The 24164-nt window shown below is 35.9% G+C and overlaps 1 protein-coding gene and 2 long non-coding RNA genes across 5 annotated transcripts; all 3 read right to left on the minus strand.

Moving 5' to 3' along the window:
• Positions 1–2845: 2845 nt before the first annotated feature.
• On the minus strand, positions 2846–8325 carry LOC130736536 (uncharacterized). The gene is made up of 2 exons (XM_057588357.1): positions 7652–8325; positions 2846–3605 (listed from the first exon to the last, which is right to left on the minus strand). The coding sequence occupies exons 1-2, from the start codon at positions 8323–8325 to the stop codon at positions 2846–2848; spliced, it is 1434 nt and encodes a 477-aa protein (XP_057444340.1).
• Positions 8326–15168: 6843 nt separating this feature from the next.
• On the minus strand, positions 15169–20881 carry LOC130738170 (uncharacterized). 3 transcript variants are annotated; one of them, XR_009019244.1, is made up of 7 exons: positions 20381–20881; positions 20071–20286; positions 18975–19917; positions 18632–18858; positions 17918–17966; positions 17639–17671; positions 15169–16968 (listed from the first exon to the last, which is right to left on the minus strand). It is a non-coding gene; the product is annotated as an uncharacterized LOC130738170 (long non-coding RNA). The 3 variants fall into 3 exon arrangements; XR_009019245.1 differs by having other exon boundaries at positions 18632–19081; positions 19783–19917; positions 20381–20872; XR_009019243.1 differs by having other exon boundaries at positions 18632–19917; positions 20381–20877.
• Positions 20882–21579: 698 nt separating this feature from the next.
• Positions 21580–23878, minus strand: LOC130735430 (uncharacterized). Its single transcript, XR_009018446.1, has 2 exons — positions 23758–23878; positions 21580–22215 (listed from the first exon to the last, which is right to left on the minus strand). It is a non-coding gene; the product is annotated as an uncharacterized LOC130735430 (long non-coding RNA).
• Between the last annotated feature and the right edge of the window lie 286 nt (positions 23879–24164).

Below are 24164 nucleotides of genomic sequence, written 5' to 3' on the forward strand. Positions count from 1 at the left end.
CAAGAGACCAAGATTAGCAGTACCTATTAAATATCTGAATATTCGCTTAACTGCACTAAGGTGTGATTGTTGAGGATTTACCTGGAATCTTGCACATAGGCAAACACTGAACATGATGTCGGGTCTGATTGATGTTAGATACAGGAGAGATCCTATCATTCCTCTGTACGATGTTGGATCAACTGGTGAACTCTCATCATTCTTGTCCAGAACGGTGTTTGGATACATTGGTGTGCTCATTTCATTTGAGTTGTGCATATTGTACTTCTTGAGCATATCCTTGATGTATTTGGTCTGATGTATGTAGATCTTGTCTTTCTCTTACTTGATTTGTAGACCAAGGAATAATTCCAGTTCTCTCATCATACTCATCTCGAATTCGCTTTGCATGAGTGTGGAAAATTCTTTGCACAATTTATCACTGGTAGCTCCAAAGATGATGTCATCAACGTACAGTTGTACAAGGATGTAATCATCTTTCAGATGTTTTCTGATAGTGTGTTGTCGATCTTTCCTCTTGAGAAACTGTTCTTCATAAGAAAGCTGCTTAGCCGATCGTACCATGCTCTTGGAGCTTGCTTTAAACCGTAGAGAGCTTTCTTGAGTTTGAATACATATTCCGAGGCTGATGGTTACTCAAATCCTAGAGGTTGCTTCACATTGACTTCTTCTTCAATTACTCCATTCAAAAATGCACTTTTGGCATCCATCTGATATAGTTTGATGGAGTGTTGACATGCAAATGCTAGAAGAATGCGAATGGCTTCAATTCTTGCCACGAGAGCAAAAGTTTCAGTGTAGTTAATTCCTACTTGTTGATTGTACCCTTGAGCTACTAGTCTTGCCTTGTTCCTTGTAACTTTACCATTTCCATCCATCTTGTTTCTGAAAACCCATTTGGTACCGATGATTAATTTTCCTTTGGGTTTTGGCACAAGTGACCAGACTTCACTTCTCTCAAACTGATTCAATTCTTCTTGCATGGCTAGGATCCAACCTTCATCTTGTAGAGCTTCATCCACAGTTTTAGGTTCAGTTTCTGAAATGAATGCGATGTTGGATTCTTCTCTGAAAGCTGATCTTGTTTTCACTTTTTCTGAGACACTTCCAATAATCTGTTTCGGTGGATGATCAGACTTGTATTTCCACTCCTTTGGTAGAGAAATACTACTTGAAGTCATTACTTGGTCAGACAGTTTTGGAGATGCTGGTTGAGATGGAGTTGACAGTTCTTCAGGTGTGGCGTTAGATGGTTGAGCTTCCTTGGAGATCTCTTCATCTTCTCGATTAGATAGATCAAGATTTAAAAAATCTCTTTCCAAACGATCAGTAGATTCAGAAGAGTGATCGTCAAACTTGACATTGATGGATTCTTCGACTGCTTTTTTCCTAGAGTTAAAAACTCTATATGCTTTGGAGGGAGAGGAGTATCGAAGAAGAATACCTTGATCAGATTTGTTGTCAAACTTTCCAACATTGTCCTTTGTGTTGAGGATGAAACATTTGCCACCAAAGGGATGAAAGTACGATACGGTTGGACGTCTTCCTCGCCATAATTCATAAGGTGTCTTCTTTAGCATGGGTCGCATAGATATTCTGTTTTGGATGTAGCATGCAGTTTCAATAGCTTCAGCCCAAAAGTATTTTGGTAGAGAAGTTTCTCTTAGCATCGTTCTTGCCATTTCTTGAAGTGACTTGTTCTTCTGTTCAGCAACACCGTTTTGCTGAGGAGTTATGGGAGCTGAGAACTGATGGGTAATGCCTTCTTGTTCACATAATTTTTCGAATTCATCGTTTACAAATTCTCCTCCTCTATCACTGCGAATGGTTGTGATGCAATAGCCCTTTTCGTTCTGAACTCTCTTGCTGAAAACTTTGAATGCTTGGAAGGTTTCATCTTTGCTTCTTAGGAAGAAAACCCAACAAAATCTTGTGTAGTCATCGATTATGGCAAAACAATATCTTCTTCCAAGATACTAGCTACTCTAGTAGGTCCAAACAAATCCATATGTAAAAGGTCCAGAGGTTTGCTAGTGCTGACAAAGTTTTTAGCACGATAGGAGGTACGATGCTGTTTGCTTTGAACACAAGCAGAACATGTAACATCAGATATGAAAGTTAGTTTTGGCAGACCACGTACTAAGTCATTACTTATGATTTTAGTGATGGACCTTAAGGAATCATGCCCTAGCTTCCTATTCCAAAGCCAAGTATTGTCTTCTGATGATACTAGACAAGTTACATTTTGATTTGCCAGATTTTCCAAGTTCGTCTTATATAGATTTCCTTTTCTTTGAGCTTCAAAGATGATCTTGTCATCGGTATCAGTGACACTACACTTCACTTTATTAAAGGAAACAGTGAACCCACTATCACATAATTGACTTATGCTGAGTAGATTATGTTTTAACCCTTTAACTAGCAGAACATTATTAATTACAGGGAGTGGTTCCTTACCAACATTACCTTCTCCAACCATGAGTCATTTCTGGTTCCCTCCAAAGGTGACTGATCCACAATCCTTTTTAGTTTGGATCTTTGGGAACATAAACTTTTCTCCCGTCATGTGACGCGAGCATCCATTGTCCATGTACCATTGTTGGTGTTTCCTTCGTTCTGTTAAATAACTTTGCAACAGAGATGATTAACTTTTTAGGTACCCAGGTTTTCTTGGGTTCTGAAGGGTTAGTAGCATACTTAGGAGGAACCTTCTTTTCATAAGAGGTTTTCCTTTCATCTCGGTCAATTATGCAGTTCACAGCAAACTTGGTTTGACCAGAATCAGATGATGTAAAGGATATATCAGACATGGTTCCATTAGGTGAGGCTGATTCACTATCAAAACCTAATCCACTTTTACATATCGTTCGTGATTGTTACCACACAGTTTAACTAGATTATCGTGACCAATGGTGAAAGTAGATAAATCATCAATTAAGACTTTAACTTTTTTCTTTAAAGCAGTTACTTCCTTAGCAAGATCTTGTTCCTTTAAAGCAGTATTTTCTTTAGCTATGTTGTTCCTTTCAGTCAAAACCTTTTCATGTTCTAGTTGTAACTTAGCAAACTGTTTCTTCAAAACTTTGTATTTTTCAGATAATGCATACGAGTGTTCAAGTAGTTCATTGAATTCTTCTTTAAGGTTTTCGGGTTTTACCTCATCGTCCGCATCATCGTCTGAACTGTCTGCAGATTCCATGAGTGCGAAGTGTGCATCTTCATGATCGTCTTCATCGTCGTCTTCTGATCCGTCCTCAGAATCATCCCATCCAGCTGCTAAAGCTTTCTTTTTCTTGTAGTATGGTTTCTTGATAGACTTTTTAGCTTGTCTTGGACAATCTGGCTTGATGTGACTCGGCTTTTTGCATTCAAAACACGTAATGTTGCTTTTGTCTGCACTTAAGCCGCTTTCACCTTTGTGTGTGAAGGGTTTCTTTTTCAGACTTGATTCTCGTTTGTTGTCTTTCTTTGATGTACATTTTCCTCTTTGTTGTTTGATCCACATCCTCTTGAACTTTCTGTTGAAGAGAGCTTGTTCATCCTCTGACAGTTCTTCTAAGGATTCTTCTTCTTCAGATTGTTCCTTTACTTGAATAGCTTTGGAACTGTAAGGCCCGAGTTTTTAAGTTCATGCTAAGTGAATAAACTTCTTATTCACGATTAGGGTTGATGTAATGTGAAGGGAAACCTGAACGAAAGTTTATTAAATGAAATATATTTATGAAGGAGAAAGTTCAGGAAAAGTTCAAGGATTTCATTATGATCGATAAAAGTTATAGCACGAACGTTTTACGCTTAAACCTAGGTCAGAAACCCTAGTATATAGCTAATTTTCACTTTTAGGCACGACGGAAGTTAATTCCAAAAATCTTCAGAGAAATGTTAGAACTTCTCTTTTTCCATATATCAAAATCGTTTCGAGGCGAAACTCTAGGATCTACGAACGTCCGATTCCAATCATCGGAAGTTTGCCGAAACCGAAACCCTGGTATTTCAAAACCCTAGAATTTCTCGACAATGAAGACTTTATCTATTCAGAGCTTCAAATGAATATTCTACACGCGTACACCCATTTCTCTTGATGATTTCAATCTTTCTTCCGAAGGAAGTTTTATATTCCGACATTCGATGCAAAAAGCAACTTATCGGGTAAAATAGTTTTATACCGACTATGCATTAGTTGCCAAAAATACAAGGAGACCTCTTTATAGTTTTGGAATTCTTTTGCCAAAACATATCTATTAATTCACGGAGAATGACGCCGGAAAAATCAGATTCGCGAAACTTTCATTTTCCCGCGAATTTCCACCTTCTATATATAGCAAAGAAAGGAAGAAAAACTCAAATTCTCCTCCATTTTCTCTCTTCAAACCCGCGGCCAAGAACAAGGAAGAAGGAAGAAGAGTTTTTGTTCAAACCTTGCTTGATCGTCGATCAATCAGTTGCTGCTTCAAGGCTTCGAGGTATAGTCGCTAATCCTTACCTCCGATCGCTTTTTCCATAGCTTTTCTGTAGAGTTTTCTGAGTGGATAGTTTATGGGTTTTTGAAAAACTATCCTGAATCTTTCATTTCTGATTCTAAACCTCTTCTATATGTGCCCAAGATCACTTCTGCCGGATTAGATTTTCCGTTATGCCGCCGGAATTCCGCCGGAATCAATTCTAGCCTAAAATACCCATTTATGTAGTTTTTGAGTAAAGTTCCAACCTTTAGGCTGAAAACTATCGCCTTAGCTTAGTGCTAGTAGGATTAGTTGTCATAAACGTCGTTGGTGACGTCCCTGCAAAATTTTATTTTTGGGATTTCAGTTTTGAAAATCCTATGTTAAAAATCATGACCAAAATACCCCTGCGACAGTTTTTGATCCGATAATTTTTCTGAGTTCAGAATACCCTTAGTTACGGCTTATGAAAGCATAGGAACCAAGTTTGATCGAAGAAAAATCGAGCCCCTTAATTGTGAAAAGTGGCCGAGCCTATTAGAGGGGGAGGAGGAAATTTCCTTTTCCGAAAACTTGTCCTTTCGCGCTAGTTTATCGTACCTTAGGGTATAGATTACTTCGAGTAACCTTAGTAAGTATCGATAGCTTAGTTTCCGATAGATTCTGACAGTATTCTGTGATTTTATTGTAAAGGTGCTTTTGAGGATTTCCCCGAGGACCAACACTTTGAGTGCGAGGAAGCACTAGTTGATCATTCTGGAGAACTTTCAGGTGAGGGCTTCTCACTGAATCTCTAGTTAATGCTTAGGGTCGATGTTTCGACATTGTTTACTGTTTATGCACTGGAATTGTGTGTGATTGGAAAATGTTTTCTGAGGCTTCGGCTGACAATGTAGATGATTCATCTACTGAATGTTTTTGAGATTGTCTTACATGCTATGTGCTATGTGGGTAATCTAGGATGTGTGGTGCATGCTTTATATGCTAAGTGCTAAGTGTTTATGATGCGATTTATTGATATATGACATGTTGTTGATTGTGATGATTTAAATATGCTCTGTACTGGAATCTGAGATTCTGAATGGTGAGAATAGCGGGCAGGTCATGCCGATTTTATTTTGAGAGTTTTGAGAAAGTTTGATAGGACGAACGAGGTTCGGGCCTTGATTTTTGTTTAGTGGATCGAGACATCCTCTGGAAGCGACTTGGGATTGGTAGATCCTGCAAATGTATAAGACTTGCGATAAGACAAAATGGAATCTATTTTATAAAGAAAATTCATAAGACCTTAAATAACCTCTAAATCTTTAAGTAATGATAACAACCTCGAAGGAAGGCATTGGAAGTGGAATCTTAATTCTGGAAAACGAGGAGTGTCGTCGGATCCAAGTGTTGAGTATGTCGTTGTTGTGCTGTTGGAGCAGCGTTTGATGTCGTGCTGTTGGAGCAGCGTTGGTTGTTGTGCTGTTGGAGCAGCTATGTTGTTGGGCTATCCTGGGGATAAGTCCGGGGAATTGATAGTTCCCGAGTATGTGATACTCTTGTGCTGTTGGAGCAGCTATGTGTTGTCGTGAAGTGTGTCTTTTGGTCGCAGAATCGACTTTACCTTAGGGTAAGCTTTTAGAGACTTTAACTTCCCTAGAACACGTGGCGACGTGTCGAGTGAGGACGGAGACGTTGTTTGACTAATCATTTTGCATACATGCAACATTAATGAGGTATTAACATAGGACGTACTCTGGACCTCGTCGGTTTCCAAAATGGTCATAAGACCCGGAATGCCGTGAAAGAGCGTTTGTAGACGTCTCTTGTAGCAGACCGAAATGGCAGACCTACGGGTTTACTGCTGATCTGACTACCCCTGTTGGAGTAAGAGGCACGCGGGCCGAAATGGCACCACCGTGGCTGGTGAAGGGCTGATCCGTTGATGCCCATCCGTTCCGGATTGCATATTGGTTGACTGGGTTAACCTGCATACATATCACGCAACATGCATACTGACTTAGTTGATGAGTGTGGTTGCTATTTGATAAACTTACTTGGAACATGCTAATTGTTATTATTGTCGTTATGATTTTGTGGAACATGCAACCCTAGGAATGATATCTCTAGTTATAAGCCTAAGTGGCTATCTATTATTTGTACCTATTGGGTTTATTATCTACATAGTTCTTTAGAGTTGACCCTCGCGTCTTTTGTGTGTGTTTTGGCGGACAACGCCTTTTGTCAGATGAATATTGCGTATTGGTCCACCCTTCGGGGGGGATTAGGTATGAGATGATCGATCAAGACGACCCCGGGTCGTGGGTGGTTGACCCCGCGAGCCATCGAGCGACGTATTCGGGGCGCATCATGGAGGATCACGTGGATAGCGGAGGACTTCTGAGGTCAGGAGTGTTGAGGCCATGCTCTATCAGCTTCAACTTGCCACCGGGCGTTCATTGTGGACCAGGACTTGGAGGACCACCACCACCACCATTGTCTTCAGACGAGGAGGATCCCTCAGAGGAGATTCCAGTGGGAGTGCTTTCGGCAGGGTCTAGTGCACCCACCGTTGCGATCATCGATGATCAGGGTTCGGGCCCTAAGCCCGTGAGTCCAGCATCGGAGCGCACTGCGGTTGCGAGGGGAGGACGGATAGGGTTAGTAGACTTGGTCGTTCTGGATTCTGATTCAGACGACGATCATGCTAGCACATAGTTTTGAGTGTTGGTATGAGCTCCTCGAGTTAGGATTAGTGTAGGAGTAGAGTTTTAGCTCTGACAGTCTTGCTTCATTTGTTACTTAGGGGACAGGGTAGATCCGCCTATAGCTTTTTGTGTGGTTTCCTTACGGGAATCACAGAGAGTTGGTTGGACTTAGGAAGTCTTATTCTCAGGCCAGTGGGTCAGCTGATTCTCAGTTTTGAGGGATGGTGTTGCGGGCACTTCACCCTTTTCTTTTGGTTTGTATATATTGCCTTCGGGCGTTACACTTTTCTTTCCGTCACTGGAGGTTTACTCATGACGAGGTTACTACTACAGTGGGGGCTGTTTATATATTGTATATTAGTTCTATTGCTTTTCGCTTTTGGGTTTTATTTAATTCAGTCTTGTCTTAGTTATTATCGAAAAAAAAAATATTTCACGTTTTTCCGCATTAAGTTTACTTTTGGTTACTAAAGTGACGCCACCGAAATCGGGGTGTTACAGGAACTGTTGGCTTTGAACGCAATGTTCTTCTGCTTCTTCAGTCCTTCGTCATGGGCAAGTTCTATTTCATGAACCTTCAGAGATCCGAGGAGATCTTCCAGTCTCAATGTGCTAAGGTCCTTAGCTTCTTGAATAGCAGTGACTTCGGGTCTCCATCGCCTAGGAAGGCATCTTAGAATCTTTGTGATTTGATCAACACTTTCATATTTGCGATCAAGATTCCTAAGGCCATTAACGATGATTTGGAATCTTCCAAACATGTCATCAATTCTTTCATTCTCTTTCATCTTGAAGGTCTCATATTCACCCACAAGTAAACTTACTTTATCTTGTCTGACGTTCGCTGTACCTTCATAGGCAAGCCCTAGAGCTTCCCAGACTTCTTTGGCTGTCGCTAGTCCATCAACTTTGTCCAGCTGAGATTTGCTCAGTGCACATAGAAGAAATAACTTTGCTTTTGAGTTAAGTTGATAGTCTTTGCGTTGTGCTTCTATCAGTTGATCTTTCTTGATAGGTTCTCCAGCATCATCTTTGTGAACGATGTTGCCATTTTCAATGATGTCCCACAGTTTGTAGTTTGAGGACTCAATGAATAGTTGCATGTGGGTCTTCCAGTAGGGATATTCGGTCCCATCAAAGAATGGAGGCTTGTTGGTGGATGAGCTCGTAGCTATTGCTAGATCTTCTGCCATGGATCTTTACTCTACACCTGTTTAAGATGTTACTTCTAGAGACTATGCTCTGATGCCAATTGAGATGCAAATAAGTAACACAAGAAAGGGGGGTTTGAATTGTGTACTTGAAATTTACGTTTTAAAACTTTGGTTTATGAAAAGAATATAAGTTCTTTTAAGAAAACGTTAAGTATGACTTTTCGTAAACTGTTTAGTGCAGCGGAAATAAGTTAGCAAAGCAGAACGATCAGCACACAGAGATTTATGCCGGTTCACCCTAAACGATTGGGCTACGTCCAGTACTTGGCGACCACCAAGATTTTCACTAGCAAGTATCAAGGACTTCTCCAATACAAGTATTCGACAGGACTTCTCCAACTTTTATCACGGACTCCTCCAAGTATTCTACAGGACTCCTCCTACAAGTATTGGTCAGGACTTCTCCAATAATCTTACAAAGATTAAATGACTCTACAGAATTTCTCTTCGTTCAAGAGTAGTGGTAGAGAATTTATGGTACTGAAACTCTAAGTGTTTGGGTTCAGATCTGACTTTGGATCGATCACTTAAGAGTTCTGAAACTAAGTGAGAAGAGAATAAAGAGATTTGACTCTTTTAAGGTACGAGGTTCTCTCTTTCAATTGCACAAATAAAAGCTTGTGTTTGACTCTTAGGAATTTCTGCTTGAGCTTTGAATGCTTTTGAGAAGTTTGGAATGAATGCTTGAATACTTGTTTTCTAAGAATTAATTCTCTTCTTCTTCTTCAAATCTTCAAGAGTGCCTTAAATACTCGCTTGCTAGTGTTGTAGCCGTTGTGAGACAAGATCCAACCGTTGTTGTAGCCGTTGTGAGGTGAGATCAAACCGTTGATTCAAATGGCTTTGGTTGGTAGCTTCATTTAGTGCGGATTTAGTAGCAAGTCTATCCTTTAGCTATAAAGGTGATGTTTTTCAGCTAGTAGGTGGTGATAGACTTTGGGCTACTTTTCAGAAATGAGACAATTTGGAAATTTGATAATGACGGCTTGTACTTTTCCTCGTTGGTCAGCGTGCCTTTAGCTGAAGTAAATTGTCTTCACGTGATCTGGTTTGAATATAATTCAATTGGTTGCCTTTTGATTTGAGTGTTGGGCAACTGGTTGCAATCAATTTTTAACTTAGGCGCTCAAAGTTTGTCTTCAATAAATCTGACTGATGACATGACATTGAACGGTCAGAGACTTGGAGCTTGAATAAGAGTTTGTTTCCCTCACAGAACTGTTTTGCAACTTCTGAAGCTTTTTCCTTTTTGAAGTGATGGAACGTTGAAGCATATGACATTTTCTTAAGTTTCTCCTGAAATTAAAAATGTTATGATGAGTTTAATTTCCAGCGAAACTTCTTCTATAAAATTGTTATAATCAAAATAAGATTTTAAAAACGTTATGATGCGTTTGAACTTAACATTAGAGTGCCTCAATTACCACGGTTGGAGACAGAACCGTGGTAATTGAGCTAAAGACCCACTTTAACCACAGTTCCGTGTTGAACTGTTGTAACAGAGGCGTGGTAAAATGCCAAATCTTTAGTAGTGGCACGTCACTAGATAGAGGAGAAAGAAAGTTACCTCTTTGTAGAAGCATTTAAGAGGAAAAGCTTGAGTCTTGATAGTGAGAAATGGTGATGAGGGTGGCAATTTAATGCAAAAAGAGGAAGAAGAGAAGTGTTTTCTTTGTAGCTCTCAACCTCTCTCTAGTTTCTCTCTCTTGCTCTATCATGAAAGGTGTGTGAATGAGAAAAGATGAAGCAAAACTCTTGTATATTGTGTGTGTGTTGTGCGCATAGTGCGAGAGAGAGAGTGGATGAGGTTAAACTCATTTACCTTGTAAAAGATGTAAGGTGACTTAAGATTTGTCTCATTAGGAGAGTTTTGACCACTTTACTTAAGAAATAAAACATGTTTAGCTTAAACTAACACTCTCTTAATACATAACTAAAAGAGTTAATCTCCCCTCATCAAGGTTTGATTAATTCATATGCCTCACTTAAAGGGGTAATTCTCCTGTCTTTGTCACTATTTTGTCATGTAAATTAGTCAAAAAGTAGTTTTTATGTCACTTTCACGACATAATCACCAATGACTTCTTCACTCTGAGTTTTTTCTCCAAACATAAGCATTCTCATACAAGTAATCACACGCATAAATATCAAAAGATTATAATTAAAATCGGGTTGCGAACTACACACATGTATTTCGCCAGTTCACACGCACATTGCACAAACGACGCTTCGACATCAACATTATTTTCCGTCGTCGGGAAAATTATAGAAACGAAAAAATTAAATTTACCCAATTAAAATCATAACATATATATATATATATATATATATATATATGTCATAAAAGCCATGTAATATTTCCAACTCTAATGGCGCGAATAATAATTCAAACATAAATATTCAATTAAAAACAGCGCGTGACGCTAACAGTATGAAAATTAAATAAATAAAACATTTATTTTATTCGGGGTCTTACCAGCATGAACTTATGCGACAAGGAAAGCTAACAGGGTCTAAGTTGCTTAAGCATTAGTAGAAGAGTTAATTCATCCCTTAAAAAGATGATGATGTGCACATGTCTCCTCTATTATGGATAACTAGTACTTTTTACCCGTGCGATGCACGGGGATATTCATTTTTATTTATTTTGTGTGTTTTTATGATTTTTGCGTTATTTTTATAAGATATTTTTGTATTAATATATTAGAATTTTTTAAGATTTTTTTTGTGATAAATGTGCTTTTTTTTGTTTAGTCGTGGCATGGTGATGAATTTAGTGTGTTTGTGGTGTCTTGTCTTCCCTGAGATAACACATCACACACTTTTATCTTGTCTTCCCTGTGAAAACATCTTTTACAATGAAAAATAAATTGCAGTATTTTAAAAAGAAATTGAGGTCAAATTTTTTTTTTTTGAGGTAGTTACAAACATAAGTTAGATTTTATCAACTTAAATTTCAAAAATGCAAAATAATTGACAATTATGTCCCCACTTCGATCGAGGTGGTTACAAAGGGGTTTTATTCATTGGCATTGTGAGGATGAATATGTATGTGATATGGTTTCTATCATAAATTGTTAATTATTGGAAGGAAGGGGAAAATACCATGAAAGAATCATGAAAAAACAAATGACATCTTTGCTCTATGTACTACCAAATTCCTATCAATTCCTATTATATAACTGATATTAATTCACTAAACTTTCTTAAATACCATAATAAAATGCGAGCCGATATTCTTGGGTAATATTCTGAATTATCTTCCAATTTCGACCCGGGTACGGTGAAGGCCAAAGGTCTCTCGAAGAGTGCGGCTACTAAAAATTGAACTTTTAACCCATGGGTTCAAAAAGTCACTTCTTAATTACCACTGCGACCGACACTCATTGAGCACTTTATTCGCTTCTCATTACTGTTTATTTATTTTTATTAAATAATTTAGAAGTTATTAATCTTAAATATAATTAATTAAAACTTAAATAGCGAAGTGGTAAAAAACTGATTGTGACCGGTACGTTGCACGAAGATATTAATTTTGTTTGAACTTTTTTTTTAAGTGTGTTATTTTTGTTACAATTATTAAAAGAAAGTTAATGAATTAAAAGGATAAAAATAACTTTAGATATAAGAAAACATTAATTATACATTTCTAGTCTTTTGTTGTGACGAATGTGTCTAACTTTAACAAAGTGAATTCCATTGTTAGGAAATGCGTGGTAAAGCTAAACTACAAAGGTGAATCATAATCTTAGTTAGGCCAATGTACAATTAGAAAGGAGCACAAAAACTAATTAAATCTAAATTAACTTTTGGAGCCTTAGTCCTCATGACTTTGGTAGCCTAACAACACTCAAAATCTTTGGTATGTTTTCCAAAGCACCAATTCTTGAAGACTTCCTCCTAGCTGGCGCAGTTTTAGTATGCTTCTCAACAGCACCAATTCTTGAAAACTTGATCCTAGCTCACTCAGTAACTGGCTCATCCTGCTAGAGAATTGCAGTACTCCTAAATCAAGTGACTTAGGCCTTTGGATAACCTCAATAGGCCCCGTGCGATGCACGGGGGTTTATCATTTTTTGTTTATCGTGTGTTTTTTCTTTCTAAATTTGTGTTCATTTTGTTATGTTTACTGAAAGAAAATTTGTTATGAATTAAAGGAACAAAATTAATTTTAGATATAAGCAAACATGAATTTGTATTTTTTGCACGCGATGAATGTATTTGTTTTTATTTTGCAGAAGCGCAATTATTTTTTATATTTTTTTGGTTTTTATCCTTACTTTTTTGTATGAGTTTTGATTAAAAATGTATTCACCACTACGTTTCCTAAGAAGTCTTCATATATGCAAAATATCATTACTTATATACTCTCAGGTTTCTTTCCAAACCAATTCTACTCTTAAAAGTTGATATGATAATAATAATAAAGTAGCAAAAAATCTTGTTTCCAGTACCCTAATGCAAAGCTTCTATTATTTCATCAATATATTCCTTATCATCTTCAAGTAAGCCCATCAAATAGCTCACGTTCTTGAATGTGTGTTGTAACTTCATCCTTGTAGTATTTTTCTTGTGTTTGAAAATGAATGAGCCCCTTTGTAAAATTTAGCAATAACCTCAGATAATAATATTTTTTTTATAGCCTATAATTTCTCAAAATCTATGTTATTTTTTTATGTTTATCAAAAGAATTTTATGAATTAAAAGCATATAATTAAATTTAGATATAAGAAATCATAAATCTAAAAGTTTTTTTACCGTGAAAAAACCCTATTTGTAAACCATGAAAAATTAGAAAGACTTAATTATACATGGAAACTGTCCAATATAAAGTAGGATGAAATCAAGAGGAAATCATTATGAAAACCCGACTCTTTTTTTGTCGACGTTTGTACCCTCAATGTTTTGAGAAAGTATAACGAATGCCCCTCCGTTAGATTGACGTTAAAAAACTAACGGAGGGGCTGACGTGGATTTTCTTTTTTTATTTTTCTTTTATTTCTTCAGATGTCACGTCATTAAATGAAAATAAAAACCTTGAAAATTGGTTGGAGAGGTTCGAGCCCAAGACCTCATAGTGGCAAAACACACATATTACCAGTTGAGCTACATGGAGAATTGTTTAATTTAACAACCGAATTTTATTTATTTCACGGACCAAACAAACTAAAGAAAATAATAATTCATGGACCAAACCATCTTCTCATCATCACCATTGAAACCCACCACCACCACCACCAAATCCCCCTCTCACCCAACACCACCGCCACGATCATAAATCCCAGCTACCCACGACCCACCATCAAACCCAGCTACCCACGACCATCAAACCCAGCCACCCATGACCACCACAACCCACCATCAAACCCAGCCACCCACGACCATCAAACCCAGCCACCCACGACCCACCATAACCCCAAAACCCACAACCCACAAATCCAACATTAAGAAACCCAAATTTGAAGGGGGAAGAAAGGGATAAACATGCAGATATGAAGGAAAACCACAAATCCATCAATTTTTGTTCTTCCCCCTTCAATTTTGCAGTTCAAATTCGTGTTCTGGGTTCTGGATGATGATGATGGTGTGGATGATGTTCTTGGGTGTTGTTGTTGGGAAAATTGGGTGTTCTGGAAAATTGGGGAGAAGTGGTGGTGTTGTTGTTGTTTGATGTTAGGGAAATCGCTGGGGCGTGAAGGGTGTTCGCCACCATGGTGTCGCCGTGCCGTGATAGTGGCGACGACGGTGGCTGGTGGGGCTGCGGAGGAAGGAGGTTCAATCTGGGTTGGGCCGTTGGGGTTAAGGATTGGTAAGGGAAGAAGATGAATGATGAGGAAGAAGATGAAGAAGATATATGAAATAAATAAAATTCAGTTGTCAAATATATCAATTGTCCATGTAGCTCAATTGGTAATGTCTGTGTTTTGCCACTATGAGGTCCTGGGTTCGAACCTCTTCAACAAATTTTCAAGGTTTTTATTTTCATTTAATGACGTGGCATCTGAGGAAATAAAAGAAAAATAAAAAAAGAAAATCCACGTCAGCCCCTCCGTTACTTTTTTAACGTCAATCTGACGGAGGGGCATTCGCTATACTTTCTCAAAACATCGAGGGTACAAACGTCGACAAAAAAAGAGTCGGGTTGTCTTTTGCACATTGGCGATACATCAGGGGCAACAAATGCATTTAAGCCTTTATATTACTATTTTCGTTCCTTATTAACCGTCCACTTTGAAGAAATTTTTTTGTTCATATATATCTTTCCACTTAGAGTTTCAAAAGAGCATTAAATAATGTTTTTCCAAGAAATGCCCTTGCAGGAATATTAAATGAGGAAAGATAAAATACATTTTAAAGGGTGAAATATAAAATCAAATAATACTTCTATAAAAAGTAAACAAATTAATTGCACTCCTTAATATATATGTGTTTATTCTCTCTCTGGACAGTTAAATAGAAACAGAGGTAGTATATAACATTATAACTACTATTTGATCTAAGATGATTTATATTATATAACATTATAACCGCTATTTATTCATACTTATTTATGACACAATATTTCAGTAACTTTTGACCCATCAATAAAAGAAAATGAGTCATAGGTATATCGTTATCTATTCATTGAAGCACTTTAATTTGGTAACTTGTGCATTATTATTATCCACTTGCAAGCCTTGCTCAAATTCCATGTTATAGGATTCATATTCTATAACTTCAAAACTCACTGAAATTGTATTTAATTACATTGTGTGCAGTTATGTAACCGATATTAGTCCTAATATGTATCAGATATTAATTATTTTCAATTTTCAATGCTAGTTGTAAAACTTTAGTACACTATAACTTTGCAGACAAAGCACAATTGCTGCACAATACTTCTGTAAAAAAATTTGATAAATACAGAAGTATATCTTAAGCAAACATAAATACACCATGGAGTCATGGACTAAAACGAATAGTTCAAGTTGCTATATGCTAATCCATCATCAAGTTCATAAGCTGTGCAAGAACAACCATTCAAGCACTAAGTCTGTGTTCAGCAATTTTAAGAACCCATCTCCCTTGCAATTTTAGCTCCTCTTTCTCACACACTCACGCTGTGGTGCTGCACTACTCACACAACCACGCGTCCAATTTTTCCATTCCATTTATCTATGTTTAATCGCTCAACCTCTTAATCACGTGCAGATTGGAGAGCTCTTCAAATCAAGACTTCCATAAGGGGGCCATATAAGTCTTAAATATCACAATAAATCCGCTGCAAGTGTCCGTCACAGTTCTTTATTTGTGAGGGATTAGAGTCTGATTGAGCAAATTTTACTTTCCCCAATTGCAATCGACGAATGATATGGCTTTTTGTATCAAAGTCTGATTGAGCTAAAAAAACTAAAATGCTAACGTCTAAGAAAACTAAAATGAAAATTAAAAGGCATCGATTTATCATTCTTACCATAATCTTTGTGATAGAAAACTCTAACATTGATTTCAATCAATTTTCCACAACCAAACATGTTTTATCCATATTTGATCACAACTTGATTGAAGTTGCTATCAGAAATAATACACTTTACCACAGTTATGAGGAAAAAATAACAAACTTCTGCAAGTGACACTTACATCTGAAACTTGAGAGAGACTGAGCCTATCAAATCACTCATGATATTATCATTCTCTTGCTATATATGTATGTAGTTTTTTTAAACCAAAAAGCACCAAACTCATTCCAATAAGCTCAATGACATAAACCTGATATCCCAGTAATTGACAAAACGTGGAACTCCAAAGTTTCATGTTAGTAGTTTTGACCAAGGACAATTAATATATACTATTAATCTCTTAAGAACCTTGCTGAGAATTAAAAACGACAAAGAAGGGTTGGTTTTCTGGTCAACCATCTTATTCAGTTCCACTTTTAATGCCAAAACCTCGTGATGAGCCTCTTTCAATTCAGGTTTTGTACATAAATTTGAACTTCTCTATTTCTAATTTCTTATTTGATCCTCAAGTATTCCATTGGACTCTTTTATGGATTTCAACAAAATCACTCTTCTTTGGGTGTTTATACAATGAGGTTCTTGTTCCTCTTATTCAAGAGTATCTCCCTTTTCCGTTCTTCAATTTCTTATTTTTTTTAATTTTCTCCTATAAATTATCTATATATTTTAGACAATATACTTATAATTTTGAAATAGATTTCAAAACTCTAATGTTGAATCTCTCAAGTCTGCGTCATGTTATGCTAGGTCTAATTGATTACATAGATAGAAGAGTTATAATTATCTAGATTAAGGGATACTGAGAGTCTATTCTATTTTTTGGTCTGCTGGAATCCTCAGATTTTCTAATCAGTTTTGTATTTAATCACTGGCAGTATTAGAAAGAAAAATAATTCACAACTTTGACTAACAAACTCCAACACAGTACATGCTACAATTGAAAATGAAGGCGTGAAATAGGTAACTTAGCACATATGTATATCAAATGGTCATTGCATGTGTAGTTTACCTCCTCAGAAGATTTGTGATCAGTACTTGCTTGGGAAAATCCAATCCTTATGAAGCACAAATGACATCTCCATAGAATTTCTTAAATGGAAAAATGTTGCTTCTAGAACGATACCTGCATTGATGTGGATTAGTTATGCAAGTGCATTTATAATCATGGTGTCACGAAAATAAGGAGTCAATAATTTATAAATAGGCTGAAAGCACATTCAACTTTCTCTTTGCAGTTATAATGAAGGGCTAAAGGACCACATCAGTATGCAATATGTGACATGTGAAAATATAAAGAAATGTCTACTATATTAAAAGTTTGTGTTTGTGTACATCTACATAACCTTTAGCCAACTATATTTGTCATCAAACTTATTGCAGGGAGCTAAATATAATGTCAGAAGAGCATAGCCAGATATGGATGGCATGAAAGAAGAGGTAGAAGTGTTCTTGAATCCTATAACAAAGGCCTTATCCTAAATCATAAAACAGTAATTTTGATTGGTGTCTAAAATCCTAAAGTTACAATTGCAATAGTTAGATATGCAATCCAAGACCAAAGGGACAACAGGATTTAACTAACTAACACACAAATCCAAAAGAAGATAGCATGATACAATGTCTGGGACTCTTCAGGCAAAAAACCCATATGAACAAAGAATGGTTACCAAACTCCAGTCCGCAAAATAGGCAATCAATGGCGGTGAAACAGTAAAACAAAACCAAAGAAGGAAAAAAGTAGAAACAAAAACAAAACCATAAGAAGAAACAATTGAAGTGTTGCATATGCTCACCGAAAGGAGAAGATCCAGTGCAGCTAGAAATCCCTGTTTAACAAAAAAAAGTGCACACAAAACATACTCAATGATGGTGAAAAAGAAAACAATACCAAAGAAGGAAATGAAGAACAAAGGAAACATAAGAAAAATTAAACCATGGAAGAGTGAGGCAAAGAATACGAAATGATGTCATAAGTTGAAATTTCAGATAGTAAAATGCATTAGTAAATTGGCCATACAACATATTAAGGGTAGTTTCGTACTGTGTTGATTCAAATAGGAAAAATACAATACCTTCAGATAATCTATTTTAGCGGCCAGAGAGAAATCACCTTCACATGCCCTGAAACATATTCAAACCAATCAAATACAAAATTTCTGAAATGAGAAAATTGACTGATGGTTTCAGCAATCGTAGTGATGCTTATCTCACAAAATTTCCAATTCCTGATGTTGATTTAAGTTCTTCAATCAAAACGCATAATGAAGGCATAAGAAGAAAGGTGTGGTGTGATCAATGCTCATAACTACAGAGAAAGTGAAAAGGGAGAAGGTGAAAAGGAGATGTTTCAGATGTTATAGAAGAGTGAAAGTCAGTATGTCAACAGCCATGATCAAGCCTAAGGGACGGCCATGATTAATTCTCTTTTCATTAACACAATGACAAAAATAACCGTGCAACAAAATTCAATCATGTGTAATGTCTTATTGAATGACTTTTTTGCCCTCAAGGCTGCAGAAACTCTTCTTTTATATATACAATTTTTCCATAATCCTTCTCACTCCACATATACCATTCTAGCCATCATTTTTTTAACCAAAACCTATAGTGTTGACCTCAAATAAGCCAATACTATTTAATAGCAGAGTTGATTATACTCATACCCTTCTTATCTGTAATATCATCCTCTTGAGAACAACAATAAACTGTATAGTTTCTAAATGCATCATGTCACTCGATACAAATGATCAAAGGTTGATTAGCATATGAATCTTTCTGTCTACTACCTTTCTTGTCCTTCACTTCATTGCTGCCTCTGTTGGCTGAGCACTTTGCTTTCTTGTTGTGGGAAGATTGAAGTTCTTGCAGTCTAAAATCACTCACTTTAGCATTTTTTTTGTCCCAGTTTTCTCTCTCTGCTCACATAATTCTTATTCATATAATCAGTAAATAGAAAAACCAACATCCTTATATATAATCATTGTATCTGTGAATAGTCTTGGGAATGCATAGGCTGAAAAACAAAACTTCAAATAAGGCAAAAAAAGAAAAGAACATAACATGGAATGGGAGTGAAAGAGGAAATAAATAGCAAAGGTGAAAAAAAGTAAAAAGAAGGATGATTCATACCTTGGCGGGAGACAACAACGCTGCAACTTGTACATTCAGTAAGAATTCTCATATTCACTCCCATTTATCTTCTTCGTTACTCCTACTTTTTTCGTTCCTGAGAACATCTGTCTTTGGTTTGGATTAGATGATACACTTTTTTTTTGGTACATAAGATGATACACTCGAATCACACTGTTGAAAATTTGGCTAACTGTGATATCAATTTAAGACTCCAATATAAGATTCACCACCTTAATTTCCTACTCATTCTACCAAGCATGCAGAATCATAGAATCTAAAACTTTGCAACTGTCAGGTTAGCATTTAGATTTGAGACTTGATCCTTGGAATTGTGAAAATAAAAATAAACAAAACATATTCAATTAAACCCAAGAAGCTACTATGATGTACTTCTTAATCTTTCATTCATTAGCTCTATCACTATGTTAGAATTCAGATGCATCATGCATATGCTTAATATGAATGTCAAAACCAAAATAAAAATCCAACATTGCTATGTGATTCCTATTTTTCTTCCCTCTAACTTGAAAATAAATAACCATTCTTGGTAGTGAAACGAATCATAAAATCCATGGTAGCACGTTCCTCCATATTCCACTCTCTACTAAGACCTTATTGTATGTTGTATAGTAACATTTTATGAGAGCAGATTAACGAATTTAGGAATCATGGCATAAATCAAGTCAAGAGCACGTGCAAGCATAATGAGGAAAAAAGGATAAAGTATAGGAGTTTCATTTACTCTAATGGCATCACTGTTGAAAAATATGGTATCAATTGAAGACTCCAAGATAAGATTCAACACCTTAATTGACTACTTGTTCTTCCAAGCATGTAAAATCATACAGAATCCAAAACAATGCAATCAGAAAAATCCAGGAGAAGCATTTACAGAATACTGAAGCAGCAAATGAATGCGATGTGATTGCAGACAGAATATCTGCAAAGAGAAAAGTTGTGGTTGAAGAGACAATATCGGCAAAAAAGAAAAGTAAGTGAGAAAAGAACAAACTTTATGCTGCAAATAGAAACAGGGGGAAAAAGAACACAAAGTCAAAGAAAGAATCTGTTAAGAGAAAAATCGAGAACAAACCTTTACAGGTTAGTGAAGCAGCAAATCTGCCAAGAATAAAAGTTATTGAAATCACATTCAGTCTATATAAAAAGAGCAATATATTCAGACCAACTATTGACAATCCCACATTTAAACATTGCACAACTTCAAGTTGGAACTTCCAAAACAACATATTCAAATCACCATCAACGATTTACAACACGAAGTGGTCAATGGAGATGCAATGGAAGCAACCTGCATAATCATATAGCCACCACAGTGTAAAGGTCAAAGACTATTATGGCATGATGCATGTCAAAGGCATAATGGAAGACATGATCTTACTCACCGGAAAGAACAAAATTGCAGCAATGAAAACCTAACATCAGGTAGGGTATGCAGAGCGGAAATCCTTCAAATGCGATGTTGGTCCATGTTGGAAATTAGGGAGAGTTTTAGGGGAAAACTGAAGCGCCAAACATGCGACGGTTGCTTGAAGAATTGGGCTGTATTCGTTGACTGAAACCATTTCTCCCCTTCGCTCTGGTCACCATTTTTTATCTCTCTTCCTCGCGATCTCGCTCTCTCTTCTCCCTTGTTTTTTCTCGGTCTCTCAATTGTGTGACGCTTGGAATGGTGAACGGTGATTGCTAAATATACAACGACAGAGAACAGAAGGAAAAGGAAACGGACGATGCCTTTAGAAGAAACGAAAACGGAAGGGAGCCGTGGAGAGGCAAACGAACGAAACGTGCAAACACAACTCTGAACTGGAAAAAAGAAAGATCAAATGGTCAAGATTGAAGGCTATGGACGGCCAGGATTTCATCTTTTACTAATTAAATTGAGATTTACTGTTTTGTCCATGGAAAAATTCAAGTTTATGTTCAATGATTTACTGAATTACACTTTTGCCCTTAAGGCTGCAGAAACTCTGCTTTTATATATATTATAGATTATAGATTATAGATTATAGATAGATAGATAGATAGATTATAGATAGATAGATAGATAGATAATTTTGGTCTCTTCCTCATTTTTCATTTTGCTAGTCAAAGTAGGGTACGTCATGCCATTTTCGCACATTAATCTACCTTGGCATCACTTGGTTTTGAGTTTCCCTCCATGAATCAATCATCCATATGAAACTAATCCCACAATTAATTACCACAAGATCGCAAATAAATCCGGATTTTACACATTTATATTTTGCAAAACCTTGAATAAAAATAAAAACGACGCGTTGATCACCGCATTACTTCCCGCCGCCGGGAAAATAATATATATGATAAATAAATTTATAAAATTATCATACCCGTTGTCATGTCGCGGTTTCGGTTTGCGTTCTTTGTGTTTTTGTGTATGTTTTAGGTTTGCGTTTGTTGTTTTTGTTGCATTGCTTTTGTTTGCTTTGCGTTGTATAAAATTCATCGTCAGCAGGATAATCTATATCTCGACTCCGTTTGCATTTAATAAACTTTTACTTTCAAAAAAAAATATACTATAATTCAAATACAAAACACAGTAAATTAGCGTGCAACACTAAAGTTACAGAAATTAAATAAGTAAAACTCTTTATTTTATTTGGGATCTTACATAAACCAAAGGTGGAGAGAGATACCCAAAACTCTCCTACAACTCGTGCCACAAAACCCTCAGAATAACAATTCCCAGCAAATTCAAACAACCACAGAGAAATCACTAAGGCCGGAAAATAAACCGTAATCTCAGTAATCCAACTTCCAACATCAAACGAAACCAACGCAAAAGAATATGAAAACCCGCACAATAAAACGCTGCCAAACCAAAACGACAAAATAGAAAGCAAATCACCGAGGTTGGAAAGCTATTGTAGCATCAATGATCAACCATCTTCACGATTCTAACCTATAACATAATGAAAAGCGCCTTTATGTTTTGCATCATTGTTTGCAAGTGCAGCATGTATCTTGTTCGAATTATGATTGGGCTGTTTATGTGTCGCATCATTTTTTTGTTTTTCAGCTTGCATTCTCATATCTGTTAATCCACTTTTTCCATGATTTGGATGAACTCCCTTCAGCTTCTGATCATTGCCCACATGTACAGATTTTGAAGCCTCCGATGTGTTCTTTTTATGAGCTTTCCCTCCAGCCATCTTCGTATCTTTAGATTTTGAAGCGTCCATCTTGTCGTCCTCTTCAGCTGTTGATTGGGTAGTAGTTAGCTGAGTTTTACAATTTTAATCAATTTTTTTTCAACTTACTCATAATTTTGTTCATTTTCATATAATAACTAAAAACTAGAAAAGCGTGAGAGTAATGTAAGATAAGATGATTTAGAGTAAACTACGGAAATAACCTCAAATTAGATAAGAGTGTAGTAAATTTGTAGCTATTTCGCAATTTATTTTGGTGTTGACAATTTTACTGTCATTTTTCTAATTGCAAACCTCATTTCTCATTGTTACAAATTTTATGTTTATAAGTTACAAGTTGTGTACTGATACATCACCTGCAGAGGTTGTGTACCTTAGATAGTCCCTCAATGTCATGAAGAGATGTAGAGAAAAATGAATAAAAAAGAAGTATGTTAATATTATGTGGAAACAATGTATGTCATTTTTTTATGATCCTATGATCATCAGTTGTAAAAAACATGATCGTAATTGTCCTTTTCTATTTTATATTTATTTTTTAATTATTCAACACATAAAAATTAATGGTGTGATGGTAAAATTTATATAATATTGTTTTTTTTAATTGAAATAAAAAATCAATGGTTTTTTTTTTGACAATTGAAATTTGACATAATCCATGGTGAACCCTTTTGGCCAAACAAAAACTTTAGGATTAATTTAACCTCTCCTAAGTTTATCATTATTGTAATAATCTTCTTCTATTATTTAACAAGACACTAATTAACTTCTCTTATTTTATTAGGAACATTGCACTAACCTCCCTTAAAATTTAACATTATTGCATTGACATCCTCTAAGATTTATTATTATAACACTCAACATCTCTATTTTATTCTAATTAGTTATATATGAATGAGGGGAGGTCAAAGCATTGTGTAAAATAAAGGGATGTTAGTGCAATAATAATAAACTTTAGAGCAAATGGCCAGAAACTTAATAGTATAAATAACTTTATTTAATAAAAGATTAATAGATATATGCATTGTTGACGGTGTAAAGAAGTTTTACACATACATTCAATCTCATTGTGCTACATGGAATCAAACCGTTACATTTTCTTTTAATTTTAATTAAAATTAAATTAAATTTCTAATGTGTTGAGAATCAATTGTGGTTGCTTGTGTAAAATTAAAGAAATTTGCACTAAGAGTGCATCCACTATTTCCTCAATTAACACAAATGACTTCCACTAACAGCATGTTTTACGCAGAATCTAACTTGAAATTAATTATATTTAAAGTAATTTTCTACGGTCAATTTTTCAAAAGTTTATATAAAAAATAAGATAATTGATCGATATGACTTTTAAATAAGACGAAATATGTGACGAAAGAAATATCTCTGTAAAATTAACACAGGAGCGAAATAGGCAAGAACTTTTATATATAAATAGTTAAATACCAAATAAAGAAACTTTGTCATAAAAAAGATGGTGTGTTTCAAAAAATAGATGGTGTGTTAAAAAAATAAAAATGAAATACGGACTTGAAAATTGATATGAGAGAGAGACTCTACGAAAAAAAAAATTATATGAGAGAATGAAGAACCTTGAAATCTCGAGCACTTGAAAATTTGACACTAGTTGGAGCCTCTTCTTATGGAAGTGAAATGCCCACAGCATCACCTCCCTATTTAAAGGAATGAACTACCTTGCATAGTTTAAGATCCCTCGCTGGAAACCATGTTCTTATAGAACAAATTGCTATATTAAATATATATAATTAAGTTCAATTTATCTTACCATGCATGTGTTAGTTTTTTAATTGTTCATTAAATTAAAGGTTCAGACAGACCTTTGAAGTCGTCTTAAAATAATGTACAAGGTTATTATTAGAACAAGTGTTTATTAATGTATGTAAAAGAGGATTTTGTAAGGAAGATTCAATCTGAAAGTACCCTGCTAATTGCACTTTTGCTCCCTGATCTTTCATCTTTGTGCGATTTACCTCCCTCA

Source organism: Lotus japonicus, chromosome 2, assembly GCF_012489685.1.
Source record: "Lotus japonicus ecotype B-129 chromosome 2, LjGifu_v1.2".
Classification (NCBI taxonomy): domain Eukaryota; kingdom Viridiplantae; phylum Streptophyta; class Magnoliopsida; order Fabales; family Fabaceae; genus Lotus; species Lotus japonicus.